Source organism: Zeugodacus cucurbitae, chromosome 3, assembly GCF_028554725.1.
Source record: "Zeugodacus cucurbitae isolate PBARC_wt_2022May chromosome 3, idZeuCucr1.2, whole genome shotgun sequence".
NCBI classification, from domain to species: Eukaryota; Metazoa; Arthropoda; class Insecta; order Diptera; family Tephritidae; genus Zeugodacus; species Zeugodacus cucurbitae.
In genome coordinates this window covers 52,226,752-52,242,187 of record NC_071668.1, presented here as the reverse complement: position 1 = coordinate 52,242,187, position 15,436 = coordinate 52,226,752, and the positions used below count along the sequence as shown (strand labels likewise).

Sequence of the window (15,436 nt, the reverse complement as noted above, 5' to 3'; positions counted from 1 at the left end):
CAATAGCCGTTACTTGACAGATCACGAGTGAGTCGTCTCAAGCTGCCATACTACTTTTGTTCAGTATTATTTAAAGACATTGGAGAGTCGATTCGATGCAATTCGCAGAAACTCGGACTGACGTATGGAACGACTTTGTATGGGCTCTTGAAAAGTTTCAAGGAGATCCGACGTTTTCGAGCCAAATTCTGTTCAGCGATGAGATTCATTTCTGGATTAATGGGTACGTAAACGAGCAATATTGCCGCATTCGGCATGAAGAACAACCTGAAGAGATCCAAGAGCTGTAGAGTCGGACTTACATATATCCTAATAAAAATTTCAAGTTTGCTACAGAATGTATTATGAAATATTTTTTAATTTTCTTCTGCTTCACAGATACATGCAGAACGTGCACCCGAAGATGAGTGGCTCGATATACTACCACATCCTGTTTTCGCGCCGGATGGCAATAGTTTTCTAATATTGGCGAGTATACAGGAATTTGGTAATGAACATTTCACACACATCAAACATGTCACAATGACACAACAACGTATTGCCGTCATATCACATGGCCGCTACGAGGTGAGAAATCAAGAGAATTCAAACAAAAATAATTCCAATTTCTTAATTATTTATTTGCGCTCTCTTTTTAGGTGCTAAAAATCCTTTGCTGGGATACCGTCAATCATTTAGTGTACTATCTGGGTACACAAGACAAAAAGCCCGGTCAGCGGCATTTGTACATGGTGAAAGATCCGGTCAACGATGAGAGTAGAAAGTGAGTTCGTTTTGCGCTTTTTTAATTATTTAAAAAAAAATTAATATAATTTTCATAGAACTGAACCACAGTGCATTACCTGCGATTTGGGCGAGGCGCTTTGGAGCAGTCGCTATTATTATGTGAATTGTTCTCATTTCGATGCCTTCATGACACCAGTGTCTTCCATAGCAACTCAATATGGTATTGAATTTTACATATTAGAATGTCAGGGACCCGGCTTGCCGGTGTCGGGTGTGCATATGCAGAAATCGCATAGTTTGGTGAAAATACTTTACGACACCCGTCCGTTCTTTACGGAGCGTCTGCAAAAGTTGGCGCTACCGACACAACGTTCATTCGAGATACCATTGCCACATGGGAGTCGGGCACAAGTGCAATTACTTCTACCGCCTAGTTGGCGTGAAGAGCTTAGGGATGCCGCCTTTCCTGTGGTCGTCGAAGTGTAAGTGTTGAGTTTGTCAAAGCAAATTTATAGTTATTTCCATGTTTTCTCTTAAATTCCCACAGCAATGGCCGCCCAGGTTCCGAGTCTGTTTCGGAGAAATTTCAAATAGACTGGGGCACATATATGTCATCGCGTAACGATGTCATTTACATACGCTTAGATGTACGAGGCGCGAAGGGCCAAAGTAAAAAGCAGCTGTACCGACACTTAGGCGGCGTCGAAGTACAGGATCAGATTTCTGTTTTAAGGTTTGCTTGCTTTTAATTTATTTTTTGTTATTCTACTTAATCAATTAATTTTTTTACAGATATCTTCTGGATACAATTAGTTTTTTAGATGAAACGCGCGTGGGTATTTGGGGTTGGGGCTATGGGGGTTACGTAACCTCAATGGTGCTTGGCACACAACAGGATGTGTATAAATGTGGCATAGCCATATCGCCAATCGCCGACTGGCTCTACTACAGTAAGTAATGTACTATAAAATATGTATACTGATATATATATTATGTTGGGTATACAAAGAGCAGCAAGTAGGCATAGATATGTACCAATGGAGCTCTTAGAACAACGCCAAGTCAGGCACTAAACGTTATTCTTTACTTACCAGTGGAATTAAATCTTAATTCAGCTCTCAATATTGCCTTATGGTAGTTGTAAGCCTAAATATGCTTTTCTTGAATCTATTTAATCCTTGGTTGAATCTATTGGCCCTAGGTTCTTATCCTGTCATATTTAGGCCAAATATGCTTGATTATTTTGCATTTGGCTACCCATTTGCATCTTTCCGGATCAATTTGTTCATACTGGGTGTGAAGATCCTGCTTGATAGTGCCTGACGGGCCTGGTATTGGCTCCGCTTCGGATTCGTCCTGAGAAGCTCCTATCTTTGCCAACTCGTCGGTTTTTTCGTTTCTGAAAATGTTACTATGGCCGGGATGAAGAGGTGGCAGAAAGAGAGAGATGTCAATATCCTTGGAGTATGCCATCGTTTCCACACTGCAATCCATTTTAGCTCCGTCGGTATATATTGAGATGATATTCTCCTCTTCAACCATACCTTTTCTTCATACCCGTGTAGAGGGGTTCTTCACCTGGAAGTTACTATTGAGGATAAAGAGTTACTAACTATATTTCATTCGGTCAATTGATCCTAGGACTTACTCAAAATGCCTACACCTTGGCTTCTTATTGGCGTTCTGTTTTGGCTGAAATACGCTGTATTTATTTGGAAGCCTGAAGCTACTGTTAGTTAAGAGCTCGCGATGATCGATTTACATTCGAACTATCCTAACAATGTGATATAGATTATACACACAAGTTCTATCGTTTCCTTAAATTATCCATACATTTAAAGCATATGGGATAATAGTTTTTATTTCTCCACAGTTCGGTAGTATTATTGAGTTCATCTAGAATCTCATGAGTTCAAAACCACTACAAATTTTCAGCAAAATTTTCCTATTAAATTACAATGATTTCATCCAATCTTTTATCCACAGATTCCGCTTTCACAGAACGTATATTAGGCCTGCCGGCGGAGAACTACAAAGGCTATGTTGAAGCCGATGCCACTCAACGAGCGCGCCTCATCAAATCACACTCATTCTTCCTAATACACGGTTTAGCCGACTCAACCGCACCCTATATACATGGCATACAGTTGGCCAAATCGCTAACGGACGCCAACATCTTGTACAGATATCAGGTGGGTAACGTCCACAGTAAAAAGAAAAAGCGATAAATTTGAGCGGTCTTCTTTCTATTAATTTCAAGACATACGCGGATGAAGGTCATGAACTATCCGGGGTGCTCGAACACGTCTATCTCTCGATGGAGCATTACTTTGCCGATTGCTTAAGCTTGGATCCGGACGATACGAAACCCGATCTGGATCAAAAAATAGTGCCAGCTGAGTAAAGCGTAAAAGAGCGCGAGAGAGAGAGTAGTGGTTGCTGGCAAGCACAAGATATTACAACTAGCAACTAAGCGCGATTTAGTGATTTAAAAAATAATTAACTTTAGGCAAATATTACAATTAAGCACAAGTGCATTAAGAAAGAGTTACAAAGTGAAATGTAAAATGGACTATTGTAGAATAATGAGCAAAGCAACAAGGCAACAAGCAGTAGATATCAAACATACATACATACATACATACATATACAAGCATAAGGAGCGGAAAATAAACTAAAAGTTATAATACTGAAATATTGTACAATATTATGGATGAATAATAAAAGACAAACAATTAACAAAAAAAACAGCAACAACAACAAAGGATATTAAATTAAATATGCGATTCATGCGGCATTTATCTTCCAACTAGTTGCACTTTACGTAAGCGTATTTAAGCGTAAAAGTCAACACATTTAGTCTGTATGTGTGTGGGTAAGAAACTAGTGTTGCCAGCCGATGTACGATTTGTAAATGAATTGTAATGGAATTTTCGAAAATTTGGTTGCTCACTTACATTGGATAGCAGCCAAAACAAATGAAAAAATTCAAAATTATTGTATTTTAGTTAGTTAGGTAAATGCAATTGAAATTATAAAAAATACGAATGAATAAATAATGCGAGTACTTAAAAATCATTCAAAATGTATGTAAGTGTGAAGAAGCCTGTGCGCTTTGTAAGCGAGTGACGAAAGCACGTACAGCGCGGAAAAAATTTGGCTGAAGTTAATTGGAAACACTGGCAACACCGCAACTGATTTAATGTTTTAAGAGATTTTAAATTAAATACCGTTAATTGAAAACTGTTTATTATTATTTATATTTAATTTTCAATTTCTCTTAATTGTTTAATTAAGCGAATGTTCTTGTGTCACTCGCTTACAAAGGTACGACGCTAATGTAAATATAATCATATTTTGTGTAAATAATTAACTAAGTATGTAATGAAAATTATGCACAAAGACAGCAACGAGACAACGCATAATTTGAACGAACTTAACGCAATAAGTAATTCAACGCAGAACAGGCACAAAATCAATTTTATATATATAAATTGATAAATTTATATGAAAAGTTATATTATATTTACAACAATTTATTTAAATAATCTGCAAAAAAATCAAAATATTAAACGCAGTAATAAACCATGGGAACAAATAACAAAGGTCCATTTTACATGAATAGAACAAACTGAGTGGCATTATATCGAGTGTGAATCAAGCTATTTCCTAATGGGAATGTTTAATATCTTACAACCGTTTCACGTTAACTGTTTTTGAGGAAACCTTGAGCTGACTACTTTAAATAATGCATACAATTTTCGAAATCATTCTCGTTAAGTTGTTGTCTGTCAACACACCTAGGCCTTTGGGAGCCAGTAGTGTCACCACCGGGACTGGGATACCCTCACACTATTTTGTACTAAATATTTGAACCACCTTGTGGTCTTGGTAAAATGAGATAATACGCATAGTTCGATATGTTCCACCACATCATCTATGGAAACCGCTTCCGATAGTTACGATTATTTTCCTGTATAAGGACTTGCATTGACAAAGAAGATGTTCTACAGTCTCTTCTTCTTCTTGAGAGTTTCTGCAGTAAGCATTGAAAGGTATCCCAGTCTGCTAGCAGTCTGCAATGTCTCCCAATCAGAAAGTGTCCTGTTACCCCTACTAGGGATCTTATGATCCGGTAGCCGGTATGTATTATAATTTTGCTGAAAAGATACCACCTCCCACTCGGTTTTCTAGTTTTTATCCGTCCGTATTGATATTTATCTCTGAATCTTTGTTTCTTTGCCATTTCATGCCTGACTTAGCGTTATTCTGAAAGTTCCACTGATACATATGCTTGCTACATGACTTACACCTATAGGATTTATCAACCGTCGTAGAATACAAGTGATGCACAGTGCCGGGGTTGCATATAATCTATGCCCGAAAATAATAAGTGTGCTTAATTTTTGGTGTGTTTATTGTTGCTGTAGCGCCCTATTTAAACAATCACTAAACGTTTTAAATATTACTGGAATTCTCATCAGAAGAACGTACCACTTCTTCGAGAGATTAAAGAAATCATTGTAATCTATTTGATAGAAGGCCCACGGAAATATAAATATAATAAACTTTTCCATATGAATGAACATTAGGGAGGACCAATGTTTTGGGACTAATTCCATTTGGTTCGTATTATTTTATCTTCGACTTTACTTGCTTGGAATATAATGCTTAATGTAAAACTTCGGAATGAATCAGTTTGTCGATCAATTCACTGGTTTGAGATAACATTTTAGACGCCTACTTTTAAATGTAAATGTTCATGTAAATAACACTCTGAATTAGACTTACATGTATGTATGTGAGTATTATTATTCCAGCATATTAGATTGATTGATGACTAGAAGAAAGGTTAATTATTGATATCATGTACTCTTGTTTGAAAGTAGTTTGGTTCGCACTCAAAAATATGTATTAGTCAACTTTATTTCCTTATATTTTAGATGATTATTTGTAGAAATACGAGTGTAAACCTGAAGACAGTTTAGAGAAAACATAAATTTTTATTAAAATTATCGGTTGTTGATATTCGAAATACTAGTGACAGACAAATAGTTAGTACAGAAATCACCATTGAGACGAGTGCTGCTCTTCAAAGAGTTAAGAAAACGAAATTTAAGCTTCTCATTAAATAATTATTCTTTCCGCTAAACTTATAACCACTTTAATGCTATCTTCGCTGCTTTGGCGACAACAGAGGACAAGCAATTAAAAACTAGTATACTGTCGATTTTTGGAAAAAAATAATGTCAATTTTCCTTGAGTCTTCTTTTTGAACTTTCTCGAAGTGAGCTTATTTCAAACTACTACTAATGAGTAGAAAAGAGAAACTATTTTAAAAAGTACTCGTTTTTGTGCTTCGAGTTGTAAAGTCTTCCATCATTCAACTGTCTATTCTTCTAACTAAAATACCAGTTATTCTCAAGATTGTCTAATTACTATTGATAGTAAAATATATAAATCAGTCAAATGCTTGCTTTACCGTTAAATTATAAGCCAGCTATCATGGACGTATGAAGACTTATGTTCATATATGTAAAATATATGACTAATCGAAAATCCTTGTATATAGTGGGAAACAACAAATTTATTCGATCTCATTACTCTTACTCAAAAAACAGACATCGTACATACTCATACATACTTACATACTTACATCGATAGTTCCAATTTGCATTAACATATCATTCTGTGTATAAAAACGTTTATTGCATTAATTAAAAGAATATTGAAAGTACTCTCACATTAGATATAATTCAAACATTGTTAAACATTAAAATTAATACAAAAGCATTCATAAGCACATTTAAGTAAATCAACGTATTATATACTCATACATACTAAATATAAAGACGTGCTGTGGAGAGTTTTAAATATATATATATTATAATACATAGAACGTAATAATAGTATATAATATGTTAAGTTTATCGGTACATACACTTGTCTGTATGTATAGTATACGCTTTTGATTTCGATATACTGCTCCAAAGATTTTGTTAAAACATTATTTTTATTATTTGGTGTTATGTGAACTGAAGATATAACTTAGTTGGTAAGAGCCGATTATTTAAAATATTTTTATTGTGATTGGCGTGGAAACCGTTTTGCCGGTTATAGTCGAGACGATGATAGCGCGCCAATATTTTAAATATAATATAAATATTTTTATTACTCTTTTGCAATTAATTTAAAGTATTTGTTGAAAAATAATAACAATCAAGTGGTCCACTTTATTGGTCGCAAAAAAAATTAGATCTTTTTCAATACTCAGTACTCTTTCGAGCATGCCGAGTGATATGTCCATGATTTCGATAGTTATTTTGTGCTCATCAAACATCCAAAGATTGCTTTTGCAATCTTACCGCTTGGATTATAAAGCTATCAGATATGTTATATAGGAGAATAGAATAATTATGCACTTGAGTCTTGTATTGTTGTAACATCACAATAGGCGTTTTGCGTGGCGTATACCCCCTATCTGCAGCTAGTGCTCCTCCCTGTCTATCTTTTCCACCTTTCGGAATATATCCCTGATTGTGTGGGGTCTCAGTGCAACAAAATGGTTCTGGGCCTAGCAGTATTGTTGCTGCTGCCGATCGAGCTAACTCGTCGCCAAGTTAATTCCTGCTATCTCTTTGTGTCACGGCAACCAGATTAGATGTATTCTGTTATATGTTGATAGATTAGTAGTTTAGTAATAGTTTAATACACCTCTGCTTGGAAGATGCTTGGAAACGCACTCATTGAGACAGAAAGTTTAATGTACGGTCCTGCGATGCCTGCACCGATGCCTTCAAACGTTTTAGAGCCATTAGTGTTCCAGTGCAGGGAGCAACCCTTAATTAAGGCGTCGAATGGCGAACTGTCCCAGTCATCTATACTGCCTAAGGTGACTTCCTGGTGAAGTTTCTTTCGCTTGTGGATGTTATATAGTACAAGTTTTTTAAAAAGGTTTATTATTAAATTATTCCAATAATTTTATGTTACTTCGCATGGACTTCACAAATGTTAATCGTTCTGAATTTTTTTTAATCAATTCTATTCGCTTTTGTAATATTCTGAATTAGAAGCAGAAACATTGAAACCTAATTTATGAGCCTCCCAAGGTTTTAGTAATATATCGCGGTTTTCGCAGTTTCGTCTATTGTGTCTTACTTTCTTTGAAAATTTCTTAAAATACAATATATAGTTGATACATAGTTGAGTGTCTTTCTTGGTACTACGCTGCCAATACTGAACACCTATATTTACTTCGGATTGTCAACTCTTGTATTTGTCGGAAATATTATTTAGGCTTTTGCAAAAATTGGGCTTTAAAAGTATAAGGTTTTATAATGTTAATTTGGTTTAAGGAAAGATTCAGTAGCAAAAAATAAATTTATGAAATGAAATTCATCAAATTATAAAAATGTATATGAATCCTTTGGCGATAAGAGAAATATTCATAGAAGTTACCAAAAGGGATAGACATTTTAGCAATCGAAAAACGACTATTATTATCGAAGTCCAGTAGTAGGTTAACGGAAATCTGTTGGGTTGCATGTTTGTATGTATTACTGAAATTTTATGAAATAAAATACCACTGACACTTCCAACAATCCAATACAAAATTATATAATTCTAAAATTTACTAAAAATTTATGAAATGTTAACGGCAAGGTGACCACACTCAAGATTATTTACCTAAATTCACGTATGCTTAACACATGGGTTCGTTTTAAGTGTTTAATGAGAATAAATTTTACAGCTTCAAATGCAAATTTATATGTACATATATAAGCTGCGTATATTTTGTAATTTAGGTGTATATTCTTTTGTTGACTTAGCAAGCAATCATAGTTGAAATACATGTATTTACAGTTAATTTTAATATTTGGCAAAAAAAAATACTTTCAAAGTCTTCCCAAATTGTATTGTTATATAAGATGTAAGAAACTAATTGCTACGAGCCTCTTGCGCAAGTGTTCTCAAATAAAATAGATATCTGACAACATCTAGCTTGTTTAAGCCTAATGATAATCTAGAAAATCGAAATGATATAGTTAACCAAAGAAGTAAACTTCTAAAATTTTGCTTTTTAAAAAGTTAACAGAGATAACAATTGCTTTGGATTTTTCTTACTATATACCATGTTCCGTAATTGAAGAACTATTCGGAGATCACAAATTATTCAGCCAAAAGTGTCACTTTCAGAAATTTGATAACATTGCAAATCGGTAACGGTTTTATAACCTAATCTATAGTTCAATATTATAATACTTTATAATGATATTAAACACAGTTATGAAGCTTGACATCAATTGAATATTTAAACAAGTGATCTCCCAATCTCAATGTGGAAGGTTATTTACTCTATTCAATATTAAGTCATCTATTCAATAATTTTAAACTTCTTATTAATTGAATCTAGCCTTGGGTACTTTTCTTCAAACACTTTTTAATTTCTCTTTAATCAAATGACATTTTCATAACTTCTAAAAGCTTCCAAGCAACTTACTATTAAGAGCTTAGGTTTCCTCGTATTGAATTTACGAAAAATTCAATTTGGTACTATTTTCGCAACAATCACAAAAAATTAATAATTTTGAGAATTCGTAATTATCAAGATGCTTTTTTTATAAAATAAAAAAATAAATTTTGGTATAAAGTTGACTTGACAGTATTTTCTTGAGCTTAGGTTATTTTTTACTGAATATTCTTCTACTTCTTCTTGACTGGCGTAGCCTCCGCTTACGCGGTTATAGCCGAGTCCAAAACAGCGCGCCACGCATCTCTCCTTCTGGCAGTTTGGCGCCAATTGGTTATTCCAAGCGAAGCCAGGTCCCTCTCCACCTGGTCCTTCCATCGGAGTGGAGGTCTCCCTCTTCCTCTGCTTCCACCAGCGGGTACTGCATCGAATACAATGGTCGTCATCAAAATTGGGGTCCCTCATCCGAGGCTGTTTTTCATTGGGGGGTGTTTTTATGTGGTGGGTCCCAAACCCTACGCACAACCGCATAGGCGGGTTTCGCCTTCTCACTTTAGCTCGCCTCCAAACGGATGTCTGTTGGCTACCCAGAGGATACTTGGTTTAAGACCGGAAGTCGTGAGCTGCTTGAGCCACATGTAAAAGAATCGTTCCCAAGTAAATGACAGTCAGAAACTTTCCTCACTTACGTGAACTTCTACATAGACTCCATCCTCCAATATTGAATATTGGAAATATTAAAATACATTATTTTAGAAAAGCTTCCAATATAATAAGAAAATCATTTTGATAGTTGTTTAAAACTCTCAATCAAGTTGATAACTAAAGTTTTGGATTTGTCTACCAAATTTTGGATAAATTTATTTGGATGCTGATCATTAAAATTTAATTTAACTTAAAAGGCGCTAATGCGAGTTTCATAAGTATTTTCTCGAGCTTACGTTTTTTTTTACTAAAAGTTTAAAACATAAAAAAAAATTATGAGGGGTTAATTGAAAGGGTTAAAAAGAGAACAGTTTATTTTATATTCTTTAAAAATGGTCTCATTTTGAGCAGTAAACAGTGAAGCAAAGAGAGAATAAAATTCAACTTTGAGTTTTATTTAAAGACATTTTTTAACTTAATTGGTGTGTAGGTAAAGATGTATGTTGTGATTTTGAAATGTTCTAATGATACTTACAGTATATATATTGAATCGTGTAAAAAATACCGTTAACGTGTAGCGTAATTATAATTATTCTAGTCAAATGGTTGTGAAAATCGCAATTAGAGCTTAGGGTTCAAAAATTATAAGACACCAAATACATACATAGTAATGACAAAATTTCAATTGTGTAACACAAAATTTATTTACTTAATGTAAAAACGAAAAAAAAAACAAATTAATTTAAAAAAAAATTATTACAAAAATCTAAATATTTATGATTGTGGGTGTATATAAGAAAGCATAATTAACATTTGTAATTAAAAAAAAAATATTTTTTTTATAATAATTATATTTGCATGCTTTTAAAACACAAAAATTTGCTACAACAATTAACATAAAATGTCAGTGCAGGTTCGCAAATAATTTAAAAAAAAAAATTTATATTTAATAATTCATTTGCTGTGGAAACAATTAGTAAAAGTACTAAAGCAAGTAATGAAAAGAAAATGTAACAAAAATAAAAGTAATATTAAATAAAAATTAAATCATAAAAAATACTTTTTAAACAAATTTTAAAATTCAAAGCATAAAATATAATTAACAAAAAATTAAATTTTTAGCATTTTGTGTTAATTTTTGAAATATCAAATTTTTCGAGTTGTGCTAGTAAACATGCATTATTTGTAAAAATAATCGATAAATTATATATAAATCATACATACAAATGTATATTGCATATAAACTAGTTTGTGTAAAATAGTTATTAATAAAAGCCATATATGTATGTACAATTATTAATTAAAATATATATAAAATAAAAAACAAAAATTAAAAATAAAACTTAATGTATGTATGTATATCAATCAATCAATCAAACAATGCCTTGCTAGTTAGTATATACACATAAACAAATATTATTGTCAGCCAATTTGGATAACGGTGTATTCGTAAACATAAACGTAAATGTATTGTATTATTATATTATGTAGTAAACGTATAATTGTTGTAAGTAAAATTCGCTATGCTGCATGTATACATACATACATACATACAATACAATGCATAAAACATTGAATAAGTTTTAAGCTGATAAATCAAAAAATCAAAAAAATAAATATAAATCTATACATATATAAAGAAACAATAATAAAAACACACATATATCTAAATATATACGAATACTTGATATACGAGTACATATGTATGTATGGAATTATATATATATATGTGTAGGTGAAGTGCTGATTTTATCAACACCAGCAGAAAACTACGAGGTTGAATTGTCAAAATGTCATGTTACATTTGTAACGCTTAGTTAAACATAAACGCTTATTGGACGACCTGAAATTGAATTAATGTATTTAATAATATAAAATATATTCATTTTATATTTTTGACATTTAGTTTTTACATTGTATATATTTTTAGTTCTTTTAAAATTTGTGTAAGCATAATTTAGCAAATTTTTAATAATAATATTAATAATAATTGATATCTTTATAAAAATTATGTTTCCAAACATTAACGCCACTACAATAACTAATTATCGATTTAAACCGAGATAAATAAAAGTATAGTATAACCCAAGCCATGCAAACATTTTCGTTATTGACGTCTCACTGCACCATTTTTCTATCAAAATCAGTAACTCGACTAAACTGTAATTTCAAGGTTCCCTATTTTTTTTAAAGAAAAAACACAGAAATTCATTCAAAAAAATTCGTAAAATCATTCAAAATAACATTCTTTGGCATGAATTTTTTAAAGATTATCTCTTTCAAATGTTTGCCGCGGCTACGCCTCAGATGGTCCATCCGTTGAGTCCAATTTTCGATGACTCCTCCAAGCACTTATAAACTTTACATATGTATCTTTACAGGAAAATTTTAACGGTGTGATATCACACGACCTTGGTGGCAAATCGTCTGACCCAAAACACAAAATTATCTGCTCCCCGAAGTGTACTCTCAATAAATCCATTGATTGATGTAATGCGTACGAAGTGGCACCGTTTTATTGAAACCAAATGTTGGCGAGATCAGACATCAAATATTCGGTTACAATGGCGCGATAACGGTCATAATTTTTGAAAAAATATGGACCGATGATTCCACCGGCCCACAAACCACACCAAACTGTTTTTTTTTTTATGAAATGACAGCTCTTGAATCTCTTGAGGTTAGTCTTCTTCACAAATGCGGTATTTGTTTGTTTACATACCCATTGAGCCAGAAATGTGTCTCATCGCTGAACAGAATTTTGGTCGAAAAAGCCGGATCTTCTTGGAACTTTTCAAGAACCCATAGAGTGAAGTGATGTCGCTTGGGAAGGTCGAGCGTCTTCAGTTCTTGTACGAGATGTACGCTTTTAATTTAAGATCTCGAAGTAAAATGCGCCAAGTAGTTCCATACGTCAATCCAAGCAGCTGCGAAGGGCGCTAAATCGACTCTCCACGGTCTTCGTGTACAGTCTCAGCTACGACTGCTATATTTTCTTTACTACGTGCTGGACGTGGTCTATTCGGTCGAATATTATCCAATAATGAATGCTTGGTCTCAAGCTGGGTGATGGTGTTGCGAAGAGTACGCTCAGTAGGCCGATTATGTTGACCATAAGTTGTAATAATATCAATACTGAAGGAAAATAACATGTCAGCATGACACGATTCACGCGTGATATGTCCTTTATTTGGTACCTTGATATACTTGGATCACTCGTTAGTTATGATCTGGCAAATTGCTGGCTTTCATAATAGCGAAATATTACCAGATCGAAAAATGACGTGTGTCAAGAAAATGGCAGTTAGCTCATTCGGGGCTCTTATGACCTTACAAAAAGGAAATTTAAGAACTATTAACAAGATTTTAACATTTTTTTATGCAATGTCAATAATAATATTTGAATATTCTTTTCATTGCATTTTTCTCAATAAATGCTTTGTTAGGGGGCTAATATTTCTGTGCTTTCTTGGAAGCAAACCAACAATTATTACAATCAATTGACTTCGATCAATGCATTAAAATGAATTGTCAAAGTGCACACTCAATTTGCCGCATTTTACAGAATAATTTATAGCCAAAGTGAATGTGATATTTAGCTAGTCAATGCATTCAAAGAGTCAGCTATTAATATAATTCCTGGGCAATATATTACAGTTATTATGTTTTTATTTTCCTCATACATATGTGCGAAAACATTAAAATTTGGTTGTCACACTAGAAAATGATAGTTGTTTTTAAGGCAATGATTTTAGAATTTTCCATAAGACAGCAAAGTTTTAACTGTGGATCTTCACAGTCTCTAACTTATATGTACTTATATTTAAGTTTAGACAAAGGGTAAATGTAAACAGCAAGATGACTCGACATTTTGACAGCTTGTAGAAAGCAAAAATTCGCAGAATCCGTTACATCAGTCTCTCAGCTTGGTTGAGATTGCTTTTTCGCTGTATAGGCGATCAGTTACTTTTTGCTGAAGCATTCAACTTGAAGTGGCAAATTCTATATCAGCTATGCTATGGTAAATCGAGACATTATTTATTGGAATTTTACTAAGTAATTGCTATTTCGTACAATGGTTTTATATTTCATTTCATTAAATGTTTTTAGTGTCTTTTAAAACTATATTTTACTTATTTTTTGTTCATTAGTAATAAAAAAATTTTAATATTCTAAAAAAAATTTAATCGTGCTATTATAAAAGAATTTATCAATTAAAAAGAAATCTTTAGCAATAATTCTGTACCTACTCGTTATTTAAGAAGGATATGTGCAAAAAAATGTGTCATTAAAATAAGCAAAAATGGCAAACATTATTAAAAATATCAGAAAACTACCTTAGATCCAAACATTAAGATAAATATTTAAAAATCTCATCATTTCTTTATAAGCATTCTCCAAGCATCCTACTCATTGATATTGTAATCATTAATATTTTCGTTTGATATTTTTTTTTTGAAATTTAATACTTTTTAGTTATTGAAATATTTTAAGTAAGAAAAATTTAATTATTCCAAATATTTCATAAAAATTGTCAAAACTATTATTTCAAAATCAAAAAACAAAAAATATTTAATTATTTTGTCGTAGAATAGGCAATTTTTTGTCTTAAATAGTTTTTAAGTGAATAAAAATAAAAAAAATAATAATAATAAAAGGCAACATTTAAACTAATGTAATCGTATTGTAAATGCTTTAGTTTTAAAATGTGTAAACTAGAATTATTAGCATAAATAACACCAATTAATTATAGTTTATGAAATAAGTAATTGTTGTCTCCAATAACAATAAAAAAAAGTTTTTAAACAATCAATAAAAAAAAAACATTGCGCATGATAATTAAACAAGAACAAAATGTCTTCTTTATAAGTCAATAAAATTAAACATTAATTAACACATAAAACAGTTGGTATTAATTTTATACAATTTAGTTGGTGTTAAGAGTTCATGGAAACCGAATGTCATACATATATCGCGATTTGTTTTGAGAATATTATAAAATGCCATTTCAGGCCAAGATTGTTGCACTAAGAGAAAGCGCCAAGTGAGCTTATAGAGAAATTTCATAATTTCTTTTATGGTTAGCCAAGCGGCAAATTAGTCTAACCGCTGCGCTAACACGAAGTCTCGATTTAGACGGTGAGCGGACCACAAAACTTCTAAAAATATTTTAAGTTATATATTTTCTCCTTCCCTGTTCACTGCGGGTGAAATAACTTGCATGTCATACCTTCGGTGAGCCAGGGGAATTGGGTAGCTATTTTACACTACAGTAAACTCTGCGACAGAAACGTCGTGTCAGAACGGTGCACAAGCTCTCCGAACCGCTTAAAGTGTGGTACTCTCTCCTCTTCCCTTGATCCTAGTTGTCAATAATCTTTAAAAGGAGAATGAGAAACAAAGCCTATGCTGATGATGTCGCTTTCATTGTAAAAGGAAAATTCCTGGATACGGTGTATGGGATAACTCAAAGGTACCTGAACGTGGTAACCAGTCGGGCGACGAAGCGAAAGTAAAACCGAATTCGTTTTATTTACAAAGAGGAACAAAATCCCATTTGTCACTTTCCCTTCATTGGGGGGCTTTCTGCCTGAT

General features: G+C 32.8%; 1 protein-coding gene across 5 annotated transcripts in view; it reads left to right on the top strand.

Annotated features, from left to right (window-relative positions):
- Window positions 1–6,945, top strand: part of Dpp10_1 (prolyl endopeptidase FAP) — a 48,675-nt gene extending 41,730 nt beyond the window's left edge. For all 5 annotated transcript variants that reach the window (XM_054226356.1, XM_054226360.1, XM_011191583.3 and 2 more), the window contains exons 8-14: window positions 379–567; window positions 639–763; window positions 822–1,208; window positions 1,274–1,459; window positions 1,519–1,676; window positions 2,713–2,918; window positions 2,987–6,945. In XM_054226356.1, coding sequence (XP_054082331.1) covers window positions 379–567; window positions 639–763; window positions 822–1,208; window positions 1,274–1,459; window positions 1,519–1,676; window positions 2,713–2,918; window positions 2,987–3,130 — 1,395 coding nt within the window. In that variant the 3' untranslated portion in view covers window positions 3,131–6,945. The remainder of the gene's footprint in view (window positions 1–378; window positions 568–638; window positions 764–821; window positions 1,209–1,273; window positions 1,460–1,518; window positions 1,677–2,712; window positions 2,919–2,986) is intronic.
- Window positions 6,946–15,436: the final 8,491 nt, after the last annotated feature.